This window comes from Odocoileus virginianus, unplaced genomic scaffold (genome assembly GCF_023699985.2).
Source record: "Odocoileus virginianus isolate 20LAN1187 ecotype Illinois unplaced genomic scaffold, Ovbor_1.2 Unplaced_Scaffold_6, whole genome shotgun sequence".
In the NCBI taxonomy this organism is placed as follows: domain Eukaryota; kingdom Metazoa; phylum Chordata; class Mammalia; order Artiodactyla; family Cervidae; genus Odocoileus; species Odocoileus virginianus.
In genome coordinates, this window is record NW_027224268.1 from 1,164,196 (window position 1) to 1,187,055 (window position 22,860).

At 41.1% G+C, this 22,860-nt stretch overlaps 1 protein-coding gene across 3 annotated transcripts in view; it reads left to right on the forward strand.

Annotated features, from left to right (window-relative positions):
• Positions 1-22,860, forward strand: part of PIR (pirin) — a 95,360-nt gene that overhangs the window by 45,020 nt on the left and 27,480 nt on the right. For all 3 annotated transcript variants that reach the window (XM_020912570.2, XM_020912629.2, XM_020912482.2), the window contains one exon: positions 15,055-15,139. In XM_020912570.2, the coding sequence (XP_020768229.1) occupies positions 15,055-15,139 (85 nt within the window). The remainder of the gene's footprint in view (positions 1-15,054; positions 15,140-22,860) is intronic.

A 22,860-nucleotide genomic window follows, 5' to 3' on the forward strand; every position in this document is an offset into this window, starting at 1 on the left:
CAGCAAGCTCTCTTCTGCCAATAAATGAATTATGAATAAGTGTACTTTTAAACCAAAGTTATTTCCTGAACCATCCATACATTGTTGGCCATTACTAATGAGGGTTACAAATTAGTAAGGGATTTAGACTAAGAGCAAAGATATAAATGTAAGACCAGAAACTATAAAACTCCTAGAGGAGAACATAGGCAAAACACTCTCTGACATAAATCACAGCAAGATCCTCTATGACCCACCTCCCAGAATATTGGAAATAAAAGCAAAAATAAACAAATGGGATCTAATTAAACTTAAAAGCTTTTGCACAACAAAGGAAACTATAAGCAAGGTGAAAAGACAGCCTTCAGAATGGGAGAAAATAATAGCAAATGAAGCAACAGACAAAGAATTAATCTCAAAAATATACAAGCAACTCCTGCAGCTCAATTCCAGAAAAATAAACGACCCAATCAAAAAATGGGCCAAAGAACTAAACAGACATTTCTCCAAAGAAGACATACAGATGGCTAACAAACGGGAATGCAAACTAGTACAGCCACTATGGAGAACAGTGTGGAGATTCCTTAAAAAACTGGAAATAGAACTGCCATATGACCCAGCAATCCCACTGCTGGGCATACACACCGAGGAAACCAGAATTGAAAGAGACACGTGTACCCCAATGTTCATCGCAGCACTGTTTATAATAGCCAGGACATGGAAGCAACCTAGATGCCCATCAGCAGACGAATGGATAAGAAAGCTGTGGTACATATACACAATGGAATATTACTCAGCCATTAAAAAGAATACATTTGAATCAGTTCTAATGAGGTGGATGAAACTGGAGCCCATTATACAGAGTGAAGTAAGCCAGAAAGAAAAACACCAATATAGTATACTAACACATATATATGGAATTTAGAAAGATGGTAACGATAACCCTATATGCAAGACAAAAAAAGAGACACAGATGTATAGAGCAGTCTTTTGGACTCTGTGGGAGAAGGCGAGGGTGGGATGATCTGAAAGAATAGCATTGAAACATGTATATTATCAAGTGTGAAACAGATCACCAGCCCAGGTTGGATGCATGAGACATGTGCTCAGGACTGGTGAATTGGGAAGACCCAGAGGGATGGGATGGGGAGGGTGGTGGGAGGGGGTTCAGGATGGGGAACACATGTAAATCCATGGCTGATTCATGTCAATGTATGACAAAAACCACTACAATATTGTAAAGTAATTAGCCTCCAACTAATATACATAAATGAAAAAAAAATTAGCTGCAAAAATCCTCCAAAAAAAAAAAAAAAAAAAAGCTAGGTATCACCTTCAGTAAAGGTGAGCAGACACTTTCCCTGTCATTAGAATCATTTCTCAGGCTGTCAAGGCTTGTCCTTTTGGGATATAAGAAGTCTTTTCCCTGAACACAGTACAGAGTTTTTCTAACCACAGTGAAGGAAAACAGGACAGCTTCAGAGGTTCTTGCCTATTGCATTAAAAACTGAGTTCTTGTGGGTTTAAATGAAGTGGATATTGGTATTTTAAAAACTGGTACTGGCATATATAAAGCTATACCACTGAGAGCTACAAACACCATACTTTATTTTGACCAAAACACAAATCCTTGGGATCATGTGGCTTTTGAACAGTTTGAGCAAAGTCACACTAAAATGTGATGAGTGAATTCAGTGTCAGGTAGAATTCTGATTACTTGAAGCTTCATTAAGAATTCTCCTGTGGTCAGGTATAGGTACTCCAAGAGAAATAAGAATTAAAAGTGTTCAGCTTTAATGGACTCTAAATCATGGATGGGGATGACTCTGTAAAAGAGGAGCAGGTGTGATCTTCAAGCCAGAGGCAATCCTTTTCACCATTCATTTCAGGCCATGGGCTATTATTGCACATACTCTTAATAAAACAAGATAAGGAAACTGTCAGATCCCCCCATTCCTGGAAGGACTCCTGTAATGGTCATTGGGCAACTAGGAGGGTTTTTCAGGAAGGCATTTATGCCACTATAGTTCAGTGTGGTACTGAGGGCCACCTTTGTGTAAGACCCTGTGAAGATGTGAGGGAAAAAGAGGAAAAATATCAGGGTGTTGGGCACAGTGGAAGGACAGACATATCCACTGCTAACATGAGTGTACTCTGCTGAGTCACCAGGCTAGTACACATGGCGGGTTTAGGGGAAGGCAGAACAGATGGGAGACTCGGCCCAGTCCGGAAGGGACAGAAACAGCAGGCCTGAATCTCGGAGCCAACTGGCCTGGCAAAGAAGGGTGGAAAGAATCTAGACAGTACGAAGGAGATAGCATGAGTGGAAGTAATGCTGTTCACAGGTGTCAGTGTCCAGTGGAATAACCATGCTTTGAGGAGGCCTTCAAAACTTATGCCCACTGCTTTAAGCATGAAAATGGTTCATCATTTTTATCATGTGACGCTTTTCTTGTGATGTGGTAATTTCTCTCTGTCTTTTTAACTTGTCAGTGTCATTTCTAATGTCTTTAATTATGAATATATCAAAGATGTTCCACCTGGCATAATTGTTCTTCTGCCCCCTCTGCCTTTTCTCTCCCTCTCTGCATGATCAAAATCAAAACAATGCAAAATTTCAAAGATACAGCACTTTCACATCACTGTCTGTAGGAGCCATCCATGTGGAGACTGCAGGGGCTCCATTTGAAACACAGCATGGATCGAGTAAGCTCCAGGTTCAATAAAGAATAAAATAATGTTAATTTCCTTCTTTTTCATGAAACCTTAAGCCCCTCATGAAGCCCCCTTGCTCTCTTTGTTTACATGTAGATGATTATTTTTTAACATTATGGAAGGAAACCATGACGGCCCCAAATTTTCTTTCCTGGTCCAATTATGAATAGCAGTTGGAAAAATTTAAGTGCTTCATTTGGAAGGAAACCGTTTTGAAACCCAGAACAAGGCCCTTCTTTCCCACCACCTTCAGACCCCTGCCTCTGGCCAGTTTCCTTCACATGCCTGTGGCTGCTCAGCTTCTCAGGAGTCAGCAGCCGTCTACATCTTTGTCCGCCTTGGAGACTTTGAGTGTCTCTGAGTAACTGTGGGCACTGGGCTGGTGGGTTTTCCCAGCATCAGGTACTGCTTTAAGGCCATCTGTTACTGATGAGTCCAAAAGAAGTTTTGAGTGAGAGTTCCTGGTGACTGTGATTAAATGTTTTCGTAGGTTTTAAGTGACAAGAGTCTGTCAACTAGACAAAAGCAGCAGAGAGGACTTAGAACTGGGCAGAAGTCAGATGTAGGGAGTTGAGGTACAGGAAAAGACCAGAAGGTCATCCTCCTTTCCATCCCAACCTCGGAATGAATTGCAAGGCAGACTCGGAGAAGTCTGCCGGGTGGAGGTCCAGACAGCATCTTTGTGCGTGTGTGCATGCTCAGTCACTTCAGTTGTGTCCAACTCTTTGCGACCCCATGGACTGTAGCCTGCCAGGCTCCTCTGTCCATGGGATTCTCCAGGCAAGAATACTAAAGTGGGTTGCCATGCCCTCCTCCAGGGAATCTTCCCGACCCAGGGATTGAACCTGGATCTCCTGCATTGCAGGCGGATTCTTTACCGCTGAGCCACCAGGGAGACCCAATACCATCTTTGTTACTAGTCAGATCTGGAGAAGAGCAAGTGACTTGTGACACTTGCTCTTAAAGTCACTTAAAGAAGAGCAAGGTCTGAGACCTTGGGGGCTTCCTACTACTTCCCCACTTTGTTACACGTATCTAGGCAGAGCTGGACAGTCATAGACATCCTTTTTAGAGGCAGACTTATTACCTCATGGCAGAAGGGGAGAGAGAGGAAAAAAGCTCAGCTCACACTTCTTTGAGTTACCCTCATCAAGAGGGTACCATCCTTCCCCCTCCCCTCCACCCCCAGTGATGACTAAGGAGGGCAAAGAGCAGCTGTCAGTTGCCTCCTGGGGACATCAAGGAAGAGTCTGGAAGCTCCCACCATATTCCCCAGTGTTTCGTTCTGTTAGCCTATTGGATTTGACACTTAGCAATGAGTGCCTCCCTCATGGAAGGAGAGGAGAAATTTATCAGCCTGGACCTCCTCCCACCAAAATGAACTTCTTCTGTCTGGGATAAGCTGGGCTAACCAGGAAGTTTTGAAATGGGCACAGAGGGTCTTTTCTTAACATCAAGGCACATCACATATTCTAGGCTGCACATTGACTCCCTATCTTATTTCCCTGTCGAAAATATATGCAGCCAGGTTGAGTGGTGTATAAGAAGCCCGAGTGATAGCATAAGAAATATCTAGATGTTAAAATACCCCAAATTTGAACAGATCCCATCATCAAATCTCTAAGAAGAAAGTCAGATTCTGATCTAAAACTCCTTGCCTTTATAAACTAAATCAAGAGAAATTATAATTAAAAATGCCATTCTAAATAAAATGCCAGAGGATTTTCACCCAATTTAAATTCTGCTCTTCTTGGGTAGAACATGGATTTTCTTTTTCTTTATAAGCACAGTAGCCTGGGTTGCCCTCCTGGACTTGTGGCTCCATCATGACTGCTAAACTTAAATCCATTCTATCCAGTTCTCATTTGTCTTAAAAAAATATCCATAAAACAATAGGACATACATTTACTGTAATACCAGTCCTGGTTCCATGAGACCTTGTTGCACAAGCAAATCTCCAAGCTCTAGAGCAGTTATATCTGCAGAAAATTGATGTATGTGATCAGGCCAGAGCATCAACATAGTTGGGAGAATGAAGCCATGTATCTGTAGTCTTCCATTCTTTGAGGTGAGACATTTGTGCCTTCTTGAGAAGTCAGATGCTTGTGTTGGTGGCAACTCTGGACAGCAGCTCTTAAGAACATCCTCCAGCAAACTGTTGAAGTCAGAGAAGATTATGAAAAGGTAATCCTCTAACCAATACATAGAAAAATGTCTTTTCTAATAATCTACCACTTTATACTCTGTAAGAAAAATCAGGAAGTTGGGTATTATCAAGTGCTGGCAAGGATAGGAGGAAACAAACTCATGCATGGTAGGCGAGTGTAACTATTCCTTGTGGAAGAATGTTAATTATTTGACTGAGAGCCACTGGGGGGATGGGGTTGGACCAGGGAATGATGGAGCAAAAATACAAAATAAGAGGGGTTTTCATGGGTTTCTGCGATCATGTGCCATGACCACTTGCGTTACATGTGCCCACAGTACGGGTGTGGGGGGTGGTGTGTGATGGGGAGAGAGAAGGAGAGATGGATTGATTTGTGTCCAGCAACAGCTTTCAACCTGTTTAGTGTAGGTAATCTCCTGTGTGGGTGATTTAGGGATTCTAGGATGTCCTCACTCATGCCAAAACACCTCGGCTACATTATCTAAAGTGTACCATTAGAGAATCAATCCTTTGACAGTATGATAGATTGAAAAGAGCATGGACTATGGGGTCAAGCAGACCTGGGTCTGCCTTTCAGCTCCATTGATCACCCCTGTGATCTTAGGAAAATTTGCTTTTGCACCTTCATTTCCTCATCTGCCAAATAGGGACATTAAGATGTAGTTGTTGAATTATTTGCATGGTATATAATATGCCTAACCACAAAAAGAGTAATTCATAAATATTTGTTCCCCTTTCCCTTATCTGTCTCACTTTCTGTTCTCACATTCCCTTTTTATCATTAGGCTTTACGGACAGGAAATCTCTAGACCTTCTTGGGATGAGAAATGAAAATGGCTGACATCTTTTTCAGGCTTAAAAGGCACTATATTCAAAGTCAGAGCTGTCAATAAAAATATAATGGAAGCCACACGTCATTTAAGATTTTCAGTAGACTCAAAAAGGAAAAATAAGCAGCTGAAGTTAATTTTGGTAATATACTTTAGTCAGTTATCTAAAATATTGTCATTTCAATAGATAACCAATGTAAAATGATAATGAGATTTTTGTTATGCTAAGTCTTTGAAATCCCAGTTTGTCTTTTTTTTTCTTTTTTAACACAGCTCATGTTGATTCCTACTCACCACATTTCCTGTGCTTGGTGGCCACATGTGGGTGGTGGCAACAGTATTGCACAGTGAGGCTCTGAGTGCTTTAAGACAGGTAAAAACCCTGATTTTACCTGGGTTCTCTGGAAAACAGAGCCTAAGGCAGGTCTCGTGTGCAGACCCGGGACGGGGGGAGTGAGGGAGACTGGAAGCAAAACAGATGCTTGGTGACACAGGAGGCCTGTTCAGAAAACTGTAGCTCAGAATTTTCTAATGAAGGAAGAAAGAGGAAGAATTTTCCATCATCTTACATCTTTCATCCCTCTTTGGCCAAAGTCTACCCCAGGGATGCTAATTCCCTGCCCTTCCAGACTGTCCCTAGGCCCTTCCGGTGGCCTCTGAGGAGGCCACGCACTCCATCCAGCAGCTTGGATCTTCATTCCAGTCTAGGTGTGGAGGTCTGTCAGGCCAGACTCTGTAGCTAATGTAGTCCCCACCCCTGTGGGGGCGATGGAAGCCATTCAGAACTTGACAGTCAACCAGGAGGGGCTGAGGTAGCTGGAGGTGTCAACACTGGCAGCAGCCATGGCACCCAGGGGCACCTCCGTAAGTGGCCAAGGCCTCAGAAGCCAGTGAAGCTGAGGGATTCTGAGGAGACACATAAAATGTGTCCAGTCAAATTCTCATAACAGCCTGATGAGGGAAGGACCCAGGGCATCATGAGATGGTCCACTTGCCCAGGGTTATGCATCTGGGGAGTGACAGAACTGGCCTTCTAACTGGATGTCTGGATCCCAACCTTGTGCTCTTAACCACAGACTTACATCGATCCTTAGCAATTCAGCACAACCCAAAAGAAATCAGAGTTTCTGCTGAGAGTGGGTTTCTTTTCCATGGGAATTTTAATGACAGAGAGTGCGTAAGAGGAGAGATGGATGTTAAAGAGTTAATTATTGACCCATCTCTCATCTTGCTAAGGAGCTAACCACTTCCTCCTCATCCAGGAATTATGAACAATCCCCTGCCCTAGACGGGGGATAAGTACCGACCCTTTCCCTAGGTCTCTGGCCCTTCAGCAGCCTTGTCAACTCTTCAGGTTCTCAGAACTATTGCTGAATAGTAGGGAACTTCCTCTCTTCTTGTTTCTGGGTAGACGGGAGGCCCTATTTGATACTTTGGAGCCTTTGGAGACTTTCTTTATTCAGATGGGTTGGCGTAGTAAGTTTGGGGGTTGATCAAGGAAGAGACAGGTTCCTGAGAGGTTATCATGAGGTGTTAAGATGTAAATGAAGTTTTTAGGGCAGAATGAGTCTAGAATTCCTGACAATATGAGATGTTTTTCAGAACCAGGCAAGACCTACTCTTCCTGTGGTTTCTGGCACTTGGGTTTGAGTCATAATGTCTGGCAGCAGTAGATATGATAGAGCGGCTGTCCACCTCCATCACGTTGTAGATGAGGATGCGGTAACTCAACTGGGCAAAAGTCATACAGCTCGATGTGGAAGGAACCTAGACCCAAACTCAGGTCTGCCCCATTTTATTTGCACAGTAGGTCTGCCTTTATCACACCCTTCAGCCCTTGTACATAAACTTGCTGAGTGTGTCTCTATCCAGTTTGGGAATGCCTTAGCTCATTTTCATGGAAGCGAGCTTCAGAATGAGCCTCCATCTTCTATCTCCACCAGAAGGGTATCTTCAGGCACTTGTCTTCAGACACTGGGATTATGTCAGAACATCTTCCAAGCGATTATGTGGGAGAAGCCCTGTGTCATAATTAATTCCCCCTTAGACCGAAAATCAAAGCTTCATGTCCACACTGTGGTCTGTCTCCAGAGTTCTATGAAATTGTATGTTTGCCAGATAGTTTCCCATGTCAATGCACTTTCTTATAAGAACTCTTAAAGCCTCTTAGTAAATACCAAGTGTAACTAATAGAGATTAAAAGCATTATAAAGCTCTGTCAGGGATATTCTAGCATCGATTAATAGATTTGCTGACTTAACCTTGAAAAACGTTACCCATGGATGGGAGATAAGCAATAGGGAAGTTTCCCTGTTGGCATATTTAGGGGCCATTTGTGATTTTATTGTACTGTAGCCTTTGTAGGATTATGGATGGATTATTCATTTAAGAGCTGGGCATTTGTTCTTTCTCGGTTTTTTATTTTCCAAAAAATTTTAGAATGTCTGTAACCCAATTTTGTGCAAAGATGCTGACTCAAAGAGTGAAGAAATCAAAGTCTGCTTTCACAATGAACATGTCTCTGATTAAATTTTGGGACCATGAGTCCTATCAGCATCTTTATTCCCTTCCTCTTTAGCTCTTCTCTCCTCATGATCCCCTCCCCCAAACACAAGGTAAGAAGGGGAGGGACTCGACTGTTCCTACTGATGAAAATGCTTCTTGAAAAAGGATGCTCTTGAGACTAGACTGTAGAATAACTTGGCTATATCCACAAAGGCTGCTCAGCTGGACAGCTTGATGGTTGAGATTTTCTGTAATCCTGTATTATTGATAAAGTTTTAAAATGTGGTCTGACCCTCTCTAACTATCACCCTATACAGTGTCATTGGCATTTTGCCCACGAGTTCCTTGTCTTCTCTTTGGGTAACACTTCATGTATGTGTCAAAATGTAATTAAGGGTTTTAATCCTCCCCACAATACCTTTGGCACTAAGGATGGGAACCAATCTCTCCCACTCCTTATCAGAATTCTTTAAAATAATAAAGAATTCTGAAATCAAAGTGTTTTGGATTGGAGACAGAAGACTTACCCTTTGGTTGAAGAGCATCAGCCGGTTCTCAACAACAAGAATTGGAATTTGGCTTTAAAGAATGGATAAATCTACTTTTCATTTCCTCAAAGCATACTATCTCCTGACGAAAGAGGAAGGCATGGTTCTCCCACAGGGGCCGTGGATCTGGTAGTGAGTTTCTTGAGTTGTATGGAGGTATAAGTGGTGGAGAGAACAGATCTGTGCTGGTGGGTTTTCTCTAGCAAAGCCGTGTGAGAGCAGGAGTGTCGTGGCAGGAAGATGAGATGGGGAAGCCCCATGGGTGATGGGCTAGATGATGCTCAGAACTCCGGTGGAGTAGATCGTCCTTTCTTAGTTGAAGCCTCTGAGCTAGTCCACCAGTAAAGTTTTTTTCCACTGAGGTTCTTTTTTTTTTTTGTGACTGGCAGGAAGAGAACCTGCCTGAAATAGACCAAATGTATGTGCAACTTCGTGATAAAGAAGATGGTCATCTGTTGGGGAAAAGACAAGAATAAGTCAACGGGGACAACTGATTAAGCATTCATAGAAAGAAACCAGTTTGGCTTCTGATCTCACACCTCATAGGAAAATAAATGTGACATAGATCAAAGAATTAAATATTACAAAATTTTGAACTGGAAAGATACAGGCAAACATTTCATGTGACCTTTGCATGGGGAAAGACTTTCTAAGTTTAAAAGCATTGCAAGGAAAAGATTGGTAGATCTGACCCATGTCAGAATTGCCATAAAAAAGCCAAAAACAAACTGGATGACTTTTACAACTAACAGTATTAAGGGTGAATAGCCTTCATTTATTTTTTTTAAAAACTGTCTCAGATAAATTGATAAGAGAAGCACCAAACTCCCTTGACCCCACACCCTGCAACTCTAGTTTTTCAGAGATTTCCAGGTTTTTTTCCCCCTTTTCTTTTTGTTTTCCAGCAATTAATTCTTCCCTTCTATTTTTGAAGAAGGATGTATTGGGGAGAAAATTTAAATGTGTAACAATAGGGAATTTGTTGGAATGAGTTAACTTTCTAACAATAGGAGATTAGATGAATGGGGGGAAAAAGCCAATATTTAGAGCACATAATGAGTTAGAAAATTGCCCTGTGGTATAGTGTAATTACAGAGACCAGAAAAGCCAACAACTAGCAGTAGACAAGAGTGAAGTCGCTCAGTCATGTCCGACTCTGTGACCCCATGGACTGTAGCCTACCAGGCTCCTCCATCCATGGAATTTTCCAGGCAAGAGTACTGGAATGGGTTGCCATTTCCTTCTCCAGAGGATCTTCCTGACCCAGGGATCGAACCCAGGTCTCCCACATTGCAGGCAGATGCTTTACCATCTGAGCCACCAGGGAAGCAGTAGACAAGTTTGGGGAAATTGCTTTTCAGTCACATTACTGTGTTGACCAGCTCACTTTTGGCCACATTGCATTTGGCCATAAACTTGTAGATATATCAAGAGCTGTATTAAAATGTCTAGACCTTTAGACCCACAATTTCACTGAGAACGAAAAAAAAAATGTGGTCAAAAATTTACTTGCAAAGGTATCCATCAAAAGTTAGCAATGATGCCAAAAAAACAAATGGTGAACATTAGGGTGATGATCCAACATGAGAGTGAGGGTCCAGGAATAGGTATATATACACTGCTTCTTTCTTTTATAAAATACTGAAAATTTGCACTTGTTACTCTAGAGTAATTTGCATAAGCAGCATCTAGTAAGATTGAGAATTCAAGTGCTTTTCCTAAAAAAAAAATCACTCCATCATCAAAGGTTTCGAAATAGTTCTCAAAAAGATGTGAAAACACTTAATACAGCTCTGACATGTGACAAATTGCTGCCCCTTGGTTTTAGGGAAGGCCAGCATGGCAGTAGAATGAGTAGCGTTCAGGGATAGATGGGTGGTAGCTATTTGTGAAAGGAGCAGTGGCAATATGAACGATATTTCATCTTCTTTACATCACTTATATACAGCAAGCAACATAGCAGGGGAGACATACTAAGCCACATGGCTTCCATGTGGAAGTAATTTCATCTCCTAATTAAGATCACATTTACGAATAAAAGCGGAGGAAGGAAACCAGCTTAACACGGGTATCATACCGAAAGCCAGGGGAAGCGGGAGGTCTTTGAAGCCTGGAAAATGAAGGTAGTTGAGGTTCCTAAGGAAGTGGTTTTGTAAAGCATGCTTTGTCTTGGTTGTTTTGTGGTCATTATTGGAGTGGTGTCTTAGGCTCATTTAGGGTTTAATTCTAACATATTTATAGAGAAAGAGAGACGAGGCTTGTCTGGATTTGGTAGCACCCCTGTTGTTAGTGGTTAGCCAGAATTTACCCTTAACATCTCATAAAGAGTTCTGTTACCTCACTTCTAGAAGCTTTGCCTTCATGATATTTGAACTATAAGATTTTAAGCTATTGGGCTTTTAAAATACAGATGGAAACCTTTAAAGATAAGTTTCCCAAATGCTTTAAACAGACAATTAAGTAATGAAAAGAAAGACGAAAGAGGAACCACGTGGGATTTTAGTACCTGTGCAGGCAGTGTTAATCAGGACCAAAAGAGAGCAAAAGGACGATGACAGTAATTTCTCCGATGGAATTTAGCTGCATTAGCTTGGTTCATGCTGAAACAGATTTACGGAGAAATGTTTTATTTTAGGTTGCCTTGAACCAGTTTATTTTAATCCTATGGAAATAGATTGAGAGCAAAAAAGAAGAATGATTTGTGTAAATAAATTTTCATTCTATTTTGAGGGTCTATTAATAGTTTAATACTGCATATGAAAATAAAATAGAACACAAGAGTATGCTGAATGGCAAAATTTCTTTATGGCTGCAAATCAGCAGTGTGTGTGATGGAAAAATTAAGTCCAGATTTGCTCAAAGTGTATTGGAGTCTGGTGTTACCATCCTTGAGTTAAATGAAGAGAAATTACATTTGGTATTTCAACAGAGCTACCATAGAAGATCAAATTTTTAAAAAGCAAAACCTACCTGTGTGTGCATGTGTGTATATATTTATCCATACACACACACACACACACACACACACACACATTCATAGGAACAGCTTTCAAATTGAATTTTGTCTCAGTATAGATTAATTTAGATAGAATAAGGTACATACAGGTTTTGGGTAGTTGATTATTCAAGATGTGTTATGTTGAAACTGTCAGTGATCTGATTTTCAGTACAGAGAGACTAGAATCAGAATCCTGTTTTAATCTATAGATGTTGTAAAAAAAAAAAACCTTCAAAATGAATTTAAAATTTCCCTGTAGCCCTTTTCATACTGTGAGGTTGTAGGATATATTTATAGCTTTTCTCATGGCTCTCATTGGTTGTTTTTTGTAAGTTTGTAAATTAACACATACATATAGAATTCTGTGTCTATGTGTGCATATGCCTATCTGTGTCCTTGCAGGATTAGAGCCCCTCTCTCTCTTTTGGAGAGGCAGCATGGATTAGGTTGAAAAGCTAGAGGCAGGAAGAAGAGAAGAGCTAACCAGGAGGGCAGAGTTGGTGGCTGAGCTTCGGGGCCAGAATAGCACGAGTTGACCAGTTGCACCCCACACAGTCCCCACAGCCCTAGTGGCTCTCCCTTGCCCCAGCCACCTTCTCACTTCTCTACAGCTCTAGTCTGAGAAATCAGAACAGAATTAAAAAAAATTAAAAAGTGGTGCAAAAAACATTAACTTTCTGATTCAGAATTTCAGAACCAGAAATACATTTCAACATCAGTGAAGTCTCAACATCAGATTTTTGATTGGAGTGAACTAAGCCCAGAAGAAGATAAAGGCGTTGTTAGTCACCAGGAAAAGCAATACCAGCATCAAAGCCTCCTGGATGACTGCTATGCATACATTTTGGGAGACTTCTAGTAAAAGTTAAACCAAGAGCCTCTTTGTGATTCGTGTCTTCGCTGTTGGCAGGGATACTGCCTTGGCCAGGAGGCAGAGATCAGAAAAAATGCTTGAACCAAACAGAGATTCTTTTTTCTGAAAGAGAGTAAAATATTGCCTCGGAAGAGGAGTCATCTGATACTAAGTGAAGTTTTCCCTTGATCTTTTTAGGAGTAATTTTAGAAGTCTTCATTAGGCAAAACCAGATCCTTTCCAGATGGTGCCTTATACACCTCATGATGCTAGAGGATCAGATCCGTGTCCCGCGGGTGCTGCCCTTGTTTCATGTGTGTTCCAAGCTCCTCAGATTGATTGGGAATCTTTGGCCTCAGGTCACCCTTGATGTCACAGGTCTTTCTTCTTTCATTTATGTTCCCACAGGGGAATTCGCCTTTCCAGTCTTTGAAGCTGTATGGATGCAGCTTGACCTCCTAAGCCACTTAAAAGCACCTACCAGACCACTTGAAGCCCAAAGCTTCAAATTCATGGGACTTTTTCAGGGAATAATCTCCCAATAGCATTATTTACAATTCTCTATTCCAAAACTTAATGACAAGACATATACTTGGGCCATACCTAATCACCTGTCTTGAAGAGAGGCATTTTACTACATGTTGGTAAAGATATTGATGAATATACTATTATACTGTAAATAAATTTATTATTCTACATGAAATTTTTCATAATGAAACATCATTTGGTAAATTTTATTGAACACCTACTATGTGACAGGCCCTGTGCATTGGCTCCAGGTGAAAAGGGCAGATATATGGCCATGTCCTCATGGAGTTGACATAGTGCAAAATGATGCCCTTATTAAGGATGGTAAAGGGCTCTGGATTCTGTCTTGTGGTCTATTTACACATCTGTGTTTCTATTGAGTGTAAGTTTTTGTTAAAAAATACAACACATACACAGAAAAGTACACAAATCATGTGTACGACTCAGACAATTTTCACTGAGTGAACTCATCCATGAAACCAAGAGACCAAATACTGCCAGGCTCCAGAAGCCCCCTTTTAAACCTCATTCAGTTACTAACCATCCCAGGGTAACTACTTTTCTGATTTCTGATACCATAGACTCATTTTCCCTTGTTTTGAACTTTATAGAAATGGAAGCATATGTTTTATTTATTTATTTATTTGGCTGTGCCAAGTCTTAGTTGCAACATGTGGGATCTTTAGTTGCAGCATGTGGGCTCTTGTTCCCCGACCTGGGACTGAACCCGGGCTCCCTGCATGGGGACTGGAGTCTTAGCCACTGGACTGCAAGGGAAGTCCCCAGAAGCATATGTTATATGATCTGTGTCTGGTTTTGTTTGTTCAGTACTATGTTTGCGAGATTCATCAGACTTGTTGCCTATAATTGGGTTCATTCATTCTGCTTGCTGTGTCACAGTCCCTTGTATATTGCAATTTATTTATCTTCCCTATCATTAAAGACATTGGGAATATTTCCAGCTTGGGGCTATCACTGACATTGTCACTGTCAAGATTTGAGTACATGTCTTTCGGCAAACATTTCTGTTGGGGATACACCTGTTGAGTTGGAATGCTGAGATTATTTATATATCCATCTGTAGTACATACTGCTAAGCAGTTTTCTCAAGTGTTTATATCAAGTGATAGTTCTACCAGCAACATATAAAAGTTCCAATTACTCCACATCCTTGCCAAATTTGACATTATGTACTTTTTCATCTTTGTGTGTGTTTTAATTTAAAAAAAATAAGAACAGAACCACTGGGACTTGGTGACAAACAATGAAACATCATGAAGTTTATGGCAACAGTGATAATCCCTTGGATTTGGGGCTGTGTCAGTGATTCAGAATTGCAGTATATTGAATTACAAACTGCTGAACTGTTGATGGAATCAAAGCCACTGTTTATAATAAGAAATCCTGCAAAGGTTGGCCTTTCTTACATTTTGAGTTGTGGCGTTTTTAGACCAGCAGCATTGGACCACCTTTTAATGCAAGAGAGCCAAATTAGAACAAATATTTACAGGCTGTGCTCTTTGAATTTCAGAATGGACAAAGCTTTACTGAGACCTGGAAAAGAAACATACATTTGATATGTGTTAACCTACCATATTCAGGAGAAGACAAGAAGGGAGATGGTTGTAGAAGCTGTCGGCCATTGAACTATTGACATCAGATCATATTTGAGAAATGGCTGTAGGGAGATAGCTGTAATGCTAAAATAGCTTGTCAACAATATTGTCAAGCTAGGAGGGTGAACTTTTAGACTGAGATCCTCAGGAGGTGGCTATATTGGTAGCCCATCATACCCACTTTAATAGCATCTCCCAAGAAGGAGTTGTAAATATAATAGATCCAGGCCCTAGGCCCATGACAGTAGGGACCAGCTCAAGTAAAGATGAACCTTGTTCCTGGAAAGATGCTGATGATTTCCTCTTTCTTTTCAGTCCAAGATTTACACTTACACACCAACCTTATATTTGGACTTTAAATTGGACCAAGGAGCGAAGCATGTGCAATCTATTCCTAAAGGTATGATGGATTCTGGGGTTTAGTAATCCTTTCAGGGTGAAAAAACCATAAGGGCCGCTTTCTCTGGAATGAGTTTGTTTCTGAACCTCAACACAAAGTTCTATGAACCTGTGTATGTTTAATTATGTTTAAATGAGCAAATAGTGCTTGAGCTTTTCAAGTTAAGAAAATCAGGAGGAATTCATAGAATGTTAGGGCCAATCCATTGGGGCCACCCCTCATTTCATTGGTGTGAACACTGAGGCCCAACAGATTCATTACTTGCTCAAGGCCTTGTAAGGACTTGCTGGACGTGGCAGGACGTTTATCCAGGTCTCCTGACTTCCCAGCCACTTTTGACTCACAATTCCTGGAGGCAATCCAACCTGTGTTACTTATGAACAAGTGCATTCTTGATTGAGATACAGCTTTTGTTACGGAGGATTTACTTATAAGTCAACATTTAAATCCAAAGAACAATTAGAAAACTCCCCAAGTATTTAAAGCCAGTTTTAGTTTTAAAAAGGGCCACCCCTGAAGTCATTAGGTACAGTATTAACCTTGGACCCATTCTTTTCTTTTTTGTTTTTTTCCACTCTGGCTACTTTTAAGTTCAGAAAGGTTTTTTACATGAATGCAATTAAACATGTGCCTACCTTCATCCATACTTTTTATAACAGTAAGTGTGACAGCACATATGCTTTAAGTTTTAATGCTGTGGGTTTTTTCTTTTATTTTTTGAGTTTGCTTCCCTCACAATTCTCTCCCCCACCTCTCATCTACCCATAGCAGTATCCTCTCTGTATCCTAGATCAGGAGTAGTTCAGAGATAATCCTTGAATAAGATCTTGCAGTATTTTTCTCAACACTTACTTCTGTACACATATATGTACATGTAAATGTACACAGATATAGGGTTTTGTCCTTGTTTTACTGAAATGAAATCATAAATAAATTTTTGCATCTTGCTTTTATGACTGACCTCATGGAAATTCCTCAGGCTCCGCTCCTTTGCCTTTGAACCCATTCTCTGCCCTAGGTTGACTGCAATGCATTTAGCTCTTCCCTCTCAGCAGGTGCTCCTCTTGTTTCTAGTGCTTGGCTACTGCACACTGGTCTGCAGTGAACATCCTTGTACCCATGTACTTCCTTAGGGGAGTTGTTTTGTTATGACAGGTTTCCAGGGATGATCACGAGCCCTATGCATGTTTAATTTTAAAAGTCTGTCAGATTGCAACTCAGAAAGGCAGTCCTGCATTCCAACAGCAGTATATGAGACAGCAGTTTCTCCATGACCCTGCCAATACTTAATGTGTGTGAAAGTGAAAGTGTTAGTCGCTCAGTCATGTCTGACTCTTTGCGACCCCATGGACTGTAGCCCCAGGCTCCTCTGTCCATGGGATTCTCCAGGCAAGAATACTGGAGTGGGTTGCCATTTCCTCCTCCAGGGGATCTTCCCAACCCAGGAATTGAACCTGGGTCTTCTGCATTGCAGGCAGATTGTTTACCATCTGAGCCACCAAGGAAGCCTGCGTGATTCATGTTCATTTTGACTCTGTACTTCACCACTACCCTATATATTGCCTCATAAGAGAATATATATCTGTCAGTTTACAAAGCCATACTTCTAGATTATTTTGTCATTATGGATTTTAAACAGAGTTGTTTCAAAGACATCTTGGGACACATACAAGAACAAGTAGCTTAGAAATGCATGTTTATCATTGGGTCACTGTAAACTCACTTTAAACAAGTCTGTTACAAACCTAGTTAGGATGCAGAAAAACGTGTCTTTTGCAGTATGTCACTTTCAGTTATAGTGTGTTCTCCATTTGCTCCCCATATACACTCATCCATGCTTTCATTGTGTTAGCTGACAAATCTAAAGTTTGAGGCTTCCCTGTCCAATTCCAGGCAAACAATTTAGGTATTATAAAGCAGCACTTCTTATTTAATAGTTCTGGCTGCCTGTAATCCAGCATGAAAGTGAAAGTCACTCAGTTGTGTCAGACTCTTTGCGACCCCATGGACTATACAGTCCATGGAATTCTCCAGGCCAGAATACTGGAGTGGGTAGCCTTTCCCTTCTCCAGGGGATCTTCCCAACCCAGGGGTCGAACCCAGATCTCCTGCATTGCAGGCAGACTCTTTAATCCAAGATATTGGTTAGTAAAGTTATACTGTATAAATTTTAATATCAAATCATTCAAGTCAGGGTCACCTTTTTGTCTTTTTAAACCACCTTCCTAGATCAAATTCCTTTATAAAATCCAAGGACTGTCTAAATTTATTTTATTTGAGAGCTGTGTTTCATCAAATATTCCTTGAAATTGTGGCCCATTGGCTGGGTCCTCGTGTTTTGTTTATAATATTTTGATTGTTTTGTTACTCATGGTAAAGGGATTTGACATGGATGTCTGTGTTATGTTTGGCTTTTGTCATAAGCTTTGCAATCTCACTAATTTAATGTTGACTTTGTTGTACCATTACCAAACTAAAGGATAGAAATATAGGCATGCACTGCTGCCATCCTATTTCTGACACCAGGAAAATGCTTATGTCCTGAGGGACATCCAGTTAAGGGAGATTGGTAACATTTCTCATGAGTCAGATGAGGTTTTATCTGAATTCCATTCCATGAATAGTATTGGAATCAATTTTTACCATCTCTTTACTTCCTTTGGGCAAGGCACGTTTCTGTAGAGTTGTGCTAATCTTGCAGAAAACAGATGTTTCATGCAGTGATGATTTGGAAGGCAGTTGATATCAGGAATTGAGCTAGATGGTGCATCTCTTACAAAGAATCCAATTTGTTGAGTCTCTGACAGCACCAGATTCTTCTCACATTAGCCACACATTTTTCATGTTAGTTCTTGGCTAAAACTAATAATAAGTAGTTATGTTTTTTGTTTTGGGTTTTTTTTATTTTTGCAGTGACTTTTACCATCTCTTGCAAAGCAGTGTGATTTCCCTTGCTGTAAACTGATGTCCAGATAACACTGTTTGTTATCATTCATTGAGAAGGTCATAAATCTATATTTCTAGGAAAATATCAATCTTTTCCAAGAATCTTGTGCCTTCTGGTCCTCCTGTCCTCTTTATCTTCTAACTGACTGCATCACAGTTGGGATCTCAGTACCCACTCTGTTTATTTTTTCCACCTTCCTTCACAGTATCCCTGCGACTTGATGTTTAAAAGCATGATCTGCAATGTTGAAACTGGAGGATTGTTATGGTATAGAAAAACTTCATTTCATAAGCCCTCTTTGCTTCCCTCAACTTTTCGCTTTTCTTTAGATATATGTATTTCTTCAGATTGGAAATGCAATGGGCTCCTTCCTTCGGTAGCTTTTGTCTCAACTCCTTAGATATTCTTTTGTGGAATCTGTGGAAATGGAAGGACTGGTCCTAGTAGCTTGAGGACAAAAATCACTTTTTCCTCGCTGGCCAGCCCTCCACCACCTCTCTTGCTATACTGGTGTGGTGACACCAGAAAGGACATCTCAGTTGTTGTTCATCCCTTTATGACTCACCATTTCTACTGTGGTCAGGACTGTACTCAGGAATGTGCACAGGCACACGTAAGACGGATGCTTCCCCTAGTAGTCCTAGCTTGGGAAACATTCTGGGAAACTACTCTGGCAAATCAAACAAAGGTCTTGGTGGTAAGGAACTAGAAATCAATCTGGGATGCCATCAGGTCTACCCCTGGTGCATCTCCACCCCGCCTCGGTGGTAGAACCGGGAGGGACGAGTAAGATGCCTGTGTCAGTAAGGGACAGACTAAGTCTGACCAGGGAAGGAAAGCTTTGGTGGAGAGTCTGTCTACACCCCCATCTAGAGCAGGGAAGGACGCTTCTGGTGGAAAAAAGCCACAGCTGTGGATGCTGCTTTTTTCTCTCTTACAGATGGGAGCTAGCAGTTCCAGAACCACTCCTTTAAAATGTATTTAAAAAACTGGGACAAGTTTGATCCCCAGAATTTAAAAAGACACACCTGATCTTCTTCTGTGATACTGAATGGCCACAGTATCCTTTGGAAGATGGGAATGCTGACCTGTTGAAGGATCTCAATTATTACTGTTTTACAACTGGACTGGGCTTCCCTCATAGCTCAGTCGGTAAAGAGTCTGCCTGCAATGCAGGAGACCCGGGTTCAATTCCTGGGTTGGGAAGATCCCCTGGAGAAGGGAATGGCAACCCACTCCAGTATTCTTGCCTGGAGAATCCCATGGACAGAGGAACCTGGCAGGCTACAGTCCATGGGGTCACAAGAGTTGGACACGACTGAGCGACTAAACACATATATACATCGGTCAACAAAATTTCTTAAGAGAACATACAGCTTATCCTATTATTCTCTAATAACAGAATAATGGCTGCACAAAGATGTCCACATTCCTAGTCTTGGAACCTTTGAATGTGTTATCTTACATGGTACAGGGGATGTTACAGCTGTGATTAAATTAAGGATCTTTAGATGGGGAGATTAGCCTAGGTAATCCAGGTGGGCTGAGGTAATCATAAGGATCTGTATAAATAAAAGAGGAAGATGGGAGTCAGAGTGAGAGAAAGATGTGACTATCAAAGCAGAAACAACAAAAACTGGTTAGAACCTACTAGGCTGAAGATGGTGGAAGATTCGACTTCCACTAGACCTTGACCTTCATTACATGCTCATTATAATACATCAGCATATGCTAACTGATACACCCACAGATGCTGTGACAGTTCAGAGGCTAACCATAAAAGGCCAAAAAAGTGGATGATGGCTCAATTCCTACCCCTTCCCCAAAATAGCTTGAATAATCCTCCCACTCATTAGTGTATGAAGTTACCCAGCCCATAAAAACTAACCATGCCTTACCCTAGGGCCTCTCTCACCTTCTGGAAGGGCCCACAGTCTGTCAAGGAGTGTGCATCTCCCTGAATAAATCTGCTTTCACTCTGCTTCAGCTCCCTCTTGAATTCCTTCCTGCTGGAAGCCAAGGGCCCATCCCAAGGACTCACCAGAGATCTAGGATGTGACCATTCTCTCATACCTTCTTCTCCTGCAAGAAAATCATATTCTCTGGGTATAGAAAATTGACTGGAAGCAACCAATTAGGGGCTGTTTCTCTCACCTATATGATTTTATCTGCAAAAGAGAAGAAAGAAACAAAATAAATACGTTCCTTGTTTCATCCTTCGTGCTCTTCTGAACAAAAAACATTAAAGCGTTGAAAATAAAAACACATCTCTAAAGTAGAGAGGGAAATGGATTAACAAACAATGCCGCCATGCCATCATGACAAGGACACATCAAACAAATCCAAACTGAGCGGCATTCTACAAAATAACAAGTCTGAGAGTAGCACTGAAACATATACATTACCATATGTAAAACAGATAGCCAGTGGGAATTTGCTGTGTGACACAGGGAGCTCAAATCCAGTGCTCTGTGACAACCTGGAGGGGTTGGGTGGGGTGGGATGGGGTGGGAGGTGTGAGGGGACATATGTATACCTATGGCTGGTTCATGTTGATGTATGGCAGAAACCATCACAATATTGTAAAGCAATTATCCTCCAATTAAAAATAAATAAAATAATTTAAAAACAAAATAATAAGTCTGTACTTCTAATGAAGAAAAAGACTGAAGAACCATTTCATATGAAAGGAGATTAGAAGTGACAATGCCACATGTGAACCTGAATTCCATCCTGGTCTAGACATGTATTTTTCTTTTTTGCCCTAAAAAGCATTACTGCCACAATTGGCTCAATTTAAATGTCTGCACATAGCTTATAGTATTACATTAATGGTCATATTTTTTTCACTGATACTGTATCAATGTCATCATTTTTATAAGTGCACTCGGGTTATATTGGAAAATACTCTTGGTTTTAGGAAATACTTGCTGAAAATTACTTCAAAGTAAAGGGGTATCATGTCTCCAAGTTTACTCTCAAGTATTTCAGAAAAAAAAACAATGATGTGTATTTCTAGAGAGATTGATAAAGCATATGTGATTTCAGGTTAGCTTTTGGAGAATCTGGGTGAGTGGCATATGGTAAATCTCTATTTTGGTAGCTTTTCTGTGTCTGAAATTATTTCAAAGTAATAGTGAAGTGAAGTGAAAGTCACTTAGTTGTGTCCAACTCTTTGTGATCCCATGGACTGTACAGTCTATGGAATTCTCCAGGCCAGAATACTGGAGTGGGTAGCCGTTCCCTTCTCCAGGGGACCTCCCCAACCCAGGGATCGAACCCCGGTCTCCCACACTGCAGGTGGATTCTTTACCAACTGAGCCACCAGGGAAGTCCTCAAAGTAATAATTAGCAAATACTGTGGTGGAATAGGAGGAAGAGGTAAATATCCAGTGGATCTGCCTGCTGTCCAGGAGGCCAGGCATGGGGTCCATGGTGAATGAGCTGCCTGCCCAAGCTGGGTGTCGCAGTATCTAGGGGGAAGCTCTTAGGAACCAACACTTCTTTGGGGTGTGGCATCCAGTGTGACCCACAGTTTGGGGAGAGGTTCCTGCTCTCCTTAGCCCTGTTGCCTTCTCCCCTTCCCAACCCAGAGCTAACCTTTGTCATGGATTTGGCGTGTCACCAGGCCATATTTTTCTACTTTCTCTACATGTACATGTATAAGCAGCTGTTGGAAAGCTCATTGAAATGAACTTAAGACTGAGGGAGGAAGAAAATGAGTTGGGTTAAGGCAAGGAACATAGGCCAAGAAAAGTTCTCACTAGGGATGTTTGCAGGAATTGGGAACCTCCCTGGAAATGAGAGCAAATGCCACAGAGAATGATTTACGTGTTTAAAAGAAAAGTTTTACACGTCATCTGTTGGACTGTATGTAGGAGGTCTGTCTTAAATGTGTTTCCAATTAAACCAAGCAACGGGTCCAGGGATAAAATGTGACCTTCCTCCCAACTCCTGTTCTGTGTCATAGCCTCAGGGTGGGAGGGAGAGCCCTTCCCAGCTGTGAAGAGCCAGTGGCTTGGAGACAATCTTTTCAAGGCCTGTGACCTCAGACAGCAAAATGTCAGGATGTATCCATTTCTGGTGCAGTACAGAAAAGTGAGAGGAAAGATAGAGGAAGAAAGAGTGATGGGAAGGACCTGGAAATCTCACAAGAGAACTCTTTGTTGATATCATCCTGCTCTTAGCAGAGAAGGAATTCCAAGAAAATGTGGTAGTTTGTGAACATATATAAGCATTCACCCAGTTTGACTGTTATTTTGCTATAGCTTTAAGAAACGAATGCTTAGTGGATATTAAACAAGGTTTAATAGAAGTGCAGGTAGACAACATGTTAAAAACAAGGAAAAAAGGAAATTACCCTCTGTTTCTATTTTATTCCCTCTGTACCTTCTAACCAGTAACATGAGTTGTGTTAGTAGTGGTGAAGGTGAACTCTCTATCATAATAGAAGACTTGTGCAAGGAACAAAAATAGGTGAATGCACATAGTACATTGACCTGGCCATTTGGTCCTTCTGGATAAAAGATTTAAAAAGATAAAAAGGAAAAGAAAACAGACCAAGGCAATTATGTGTGGACTAATTTTCTGCTTGGAGGATGAGGACAATGAAGCGAAGGAGGTGGAGGAGAAATGATATTGGGACAATCGCAATGATTCCAAATAAAAACCCACTTGAGCAATTGAGAACTTTGAGGTTCTGTCAAACTCAGAAACCATTAATTTTTTTTATATCTTTCAACCATGAGCAGAGGATCTATTGTGTCAGTCACAG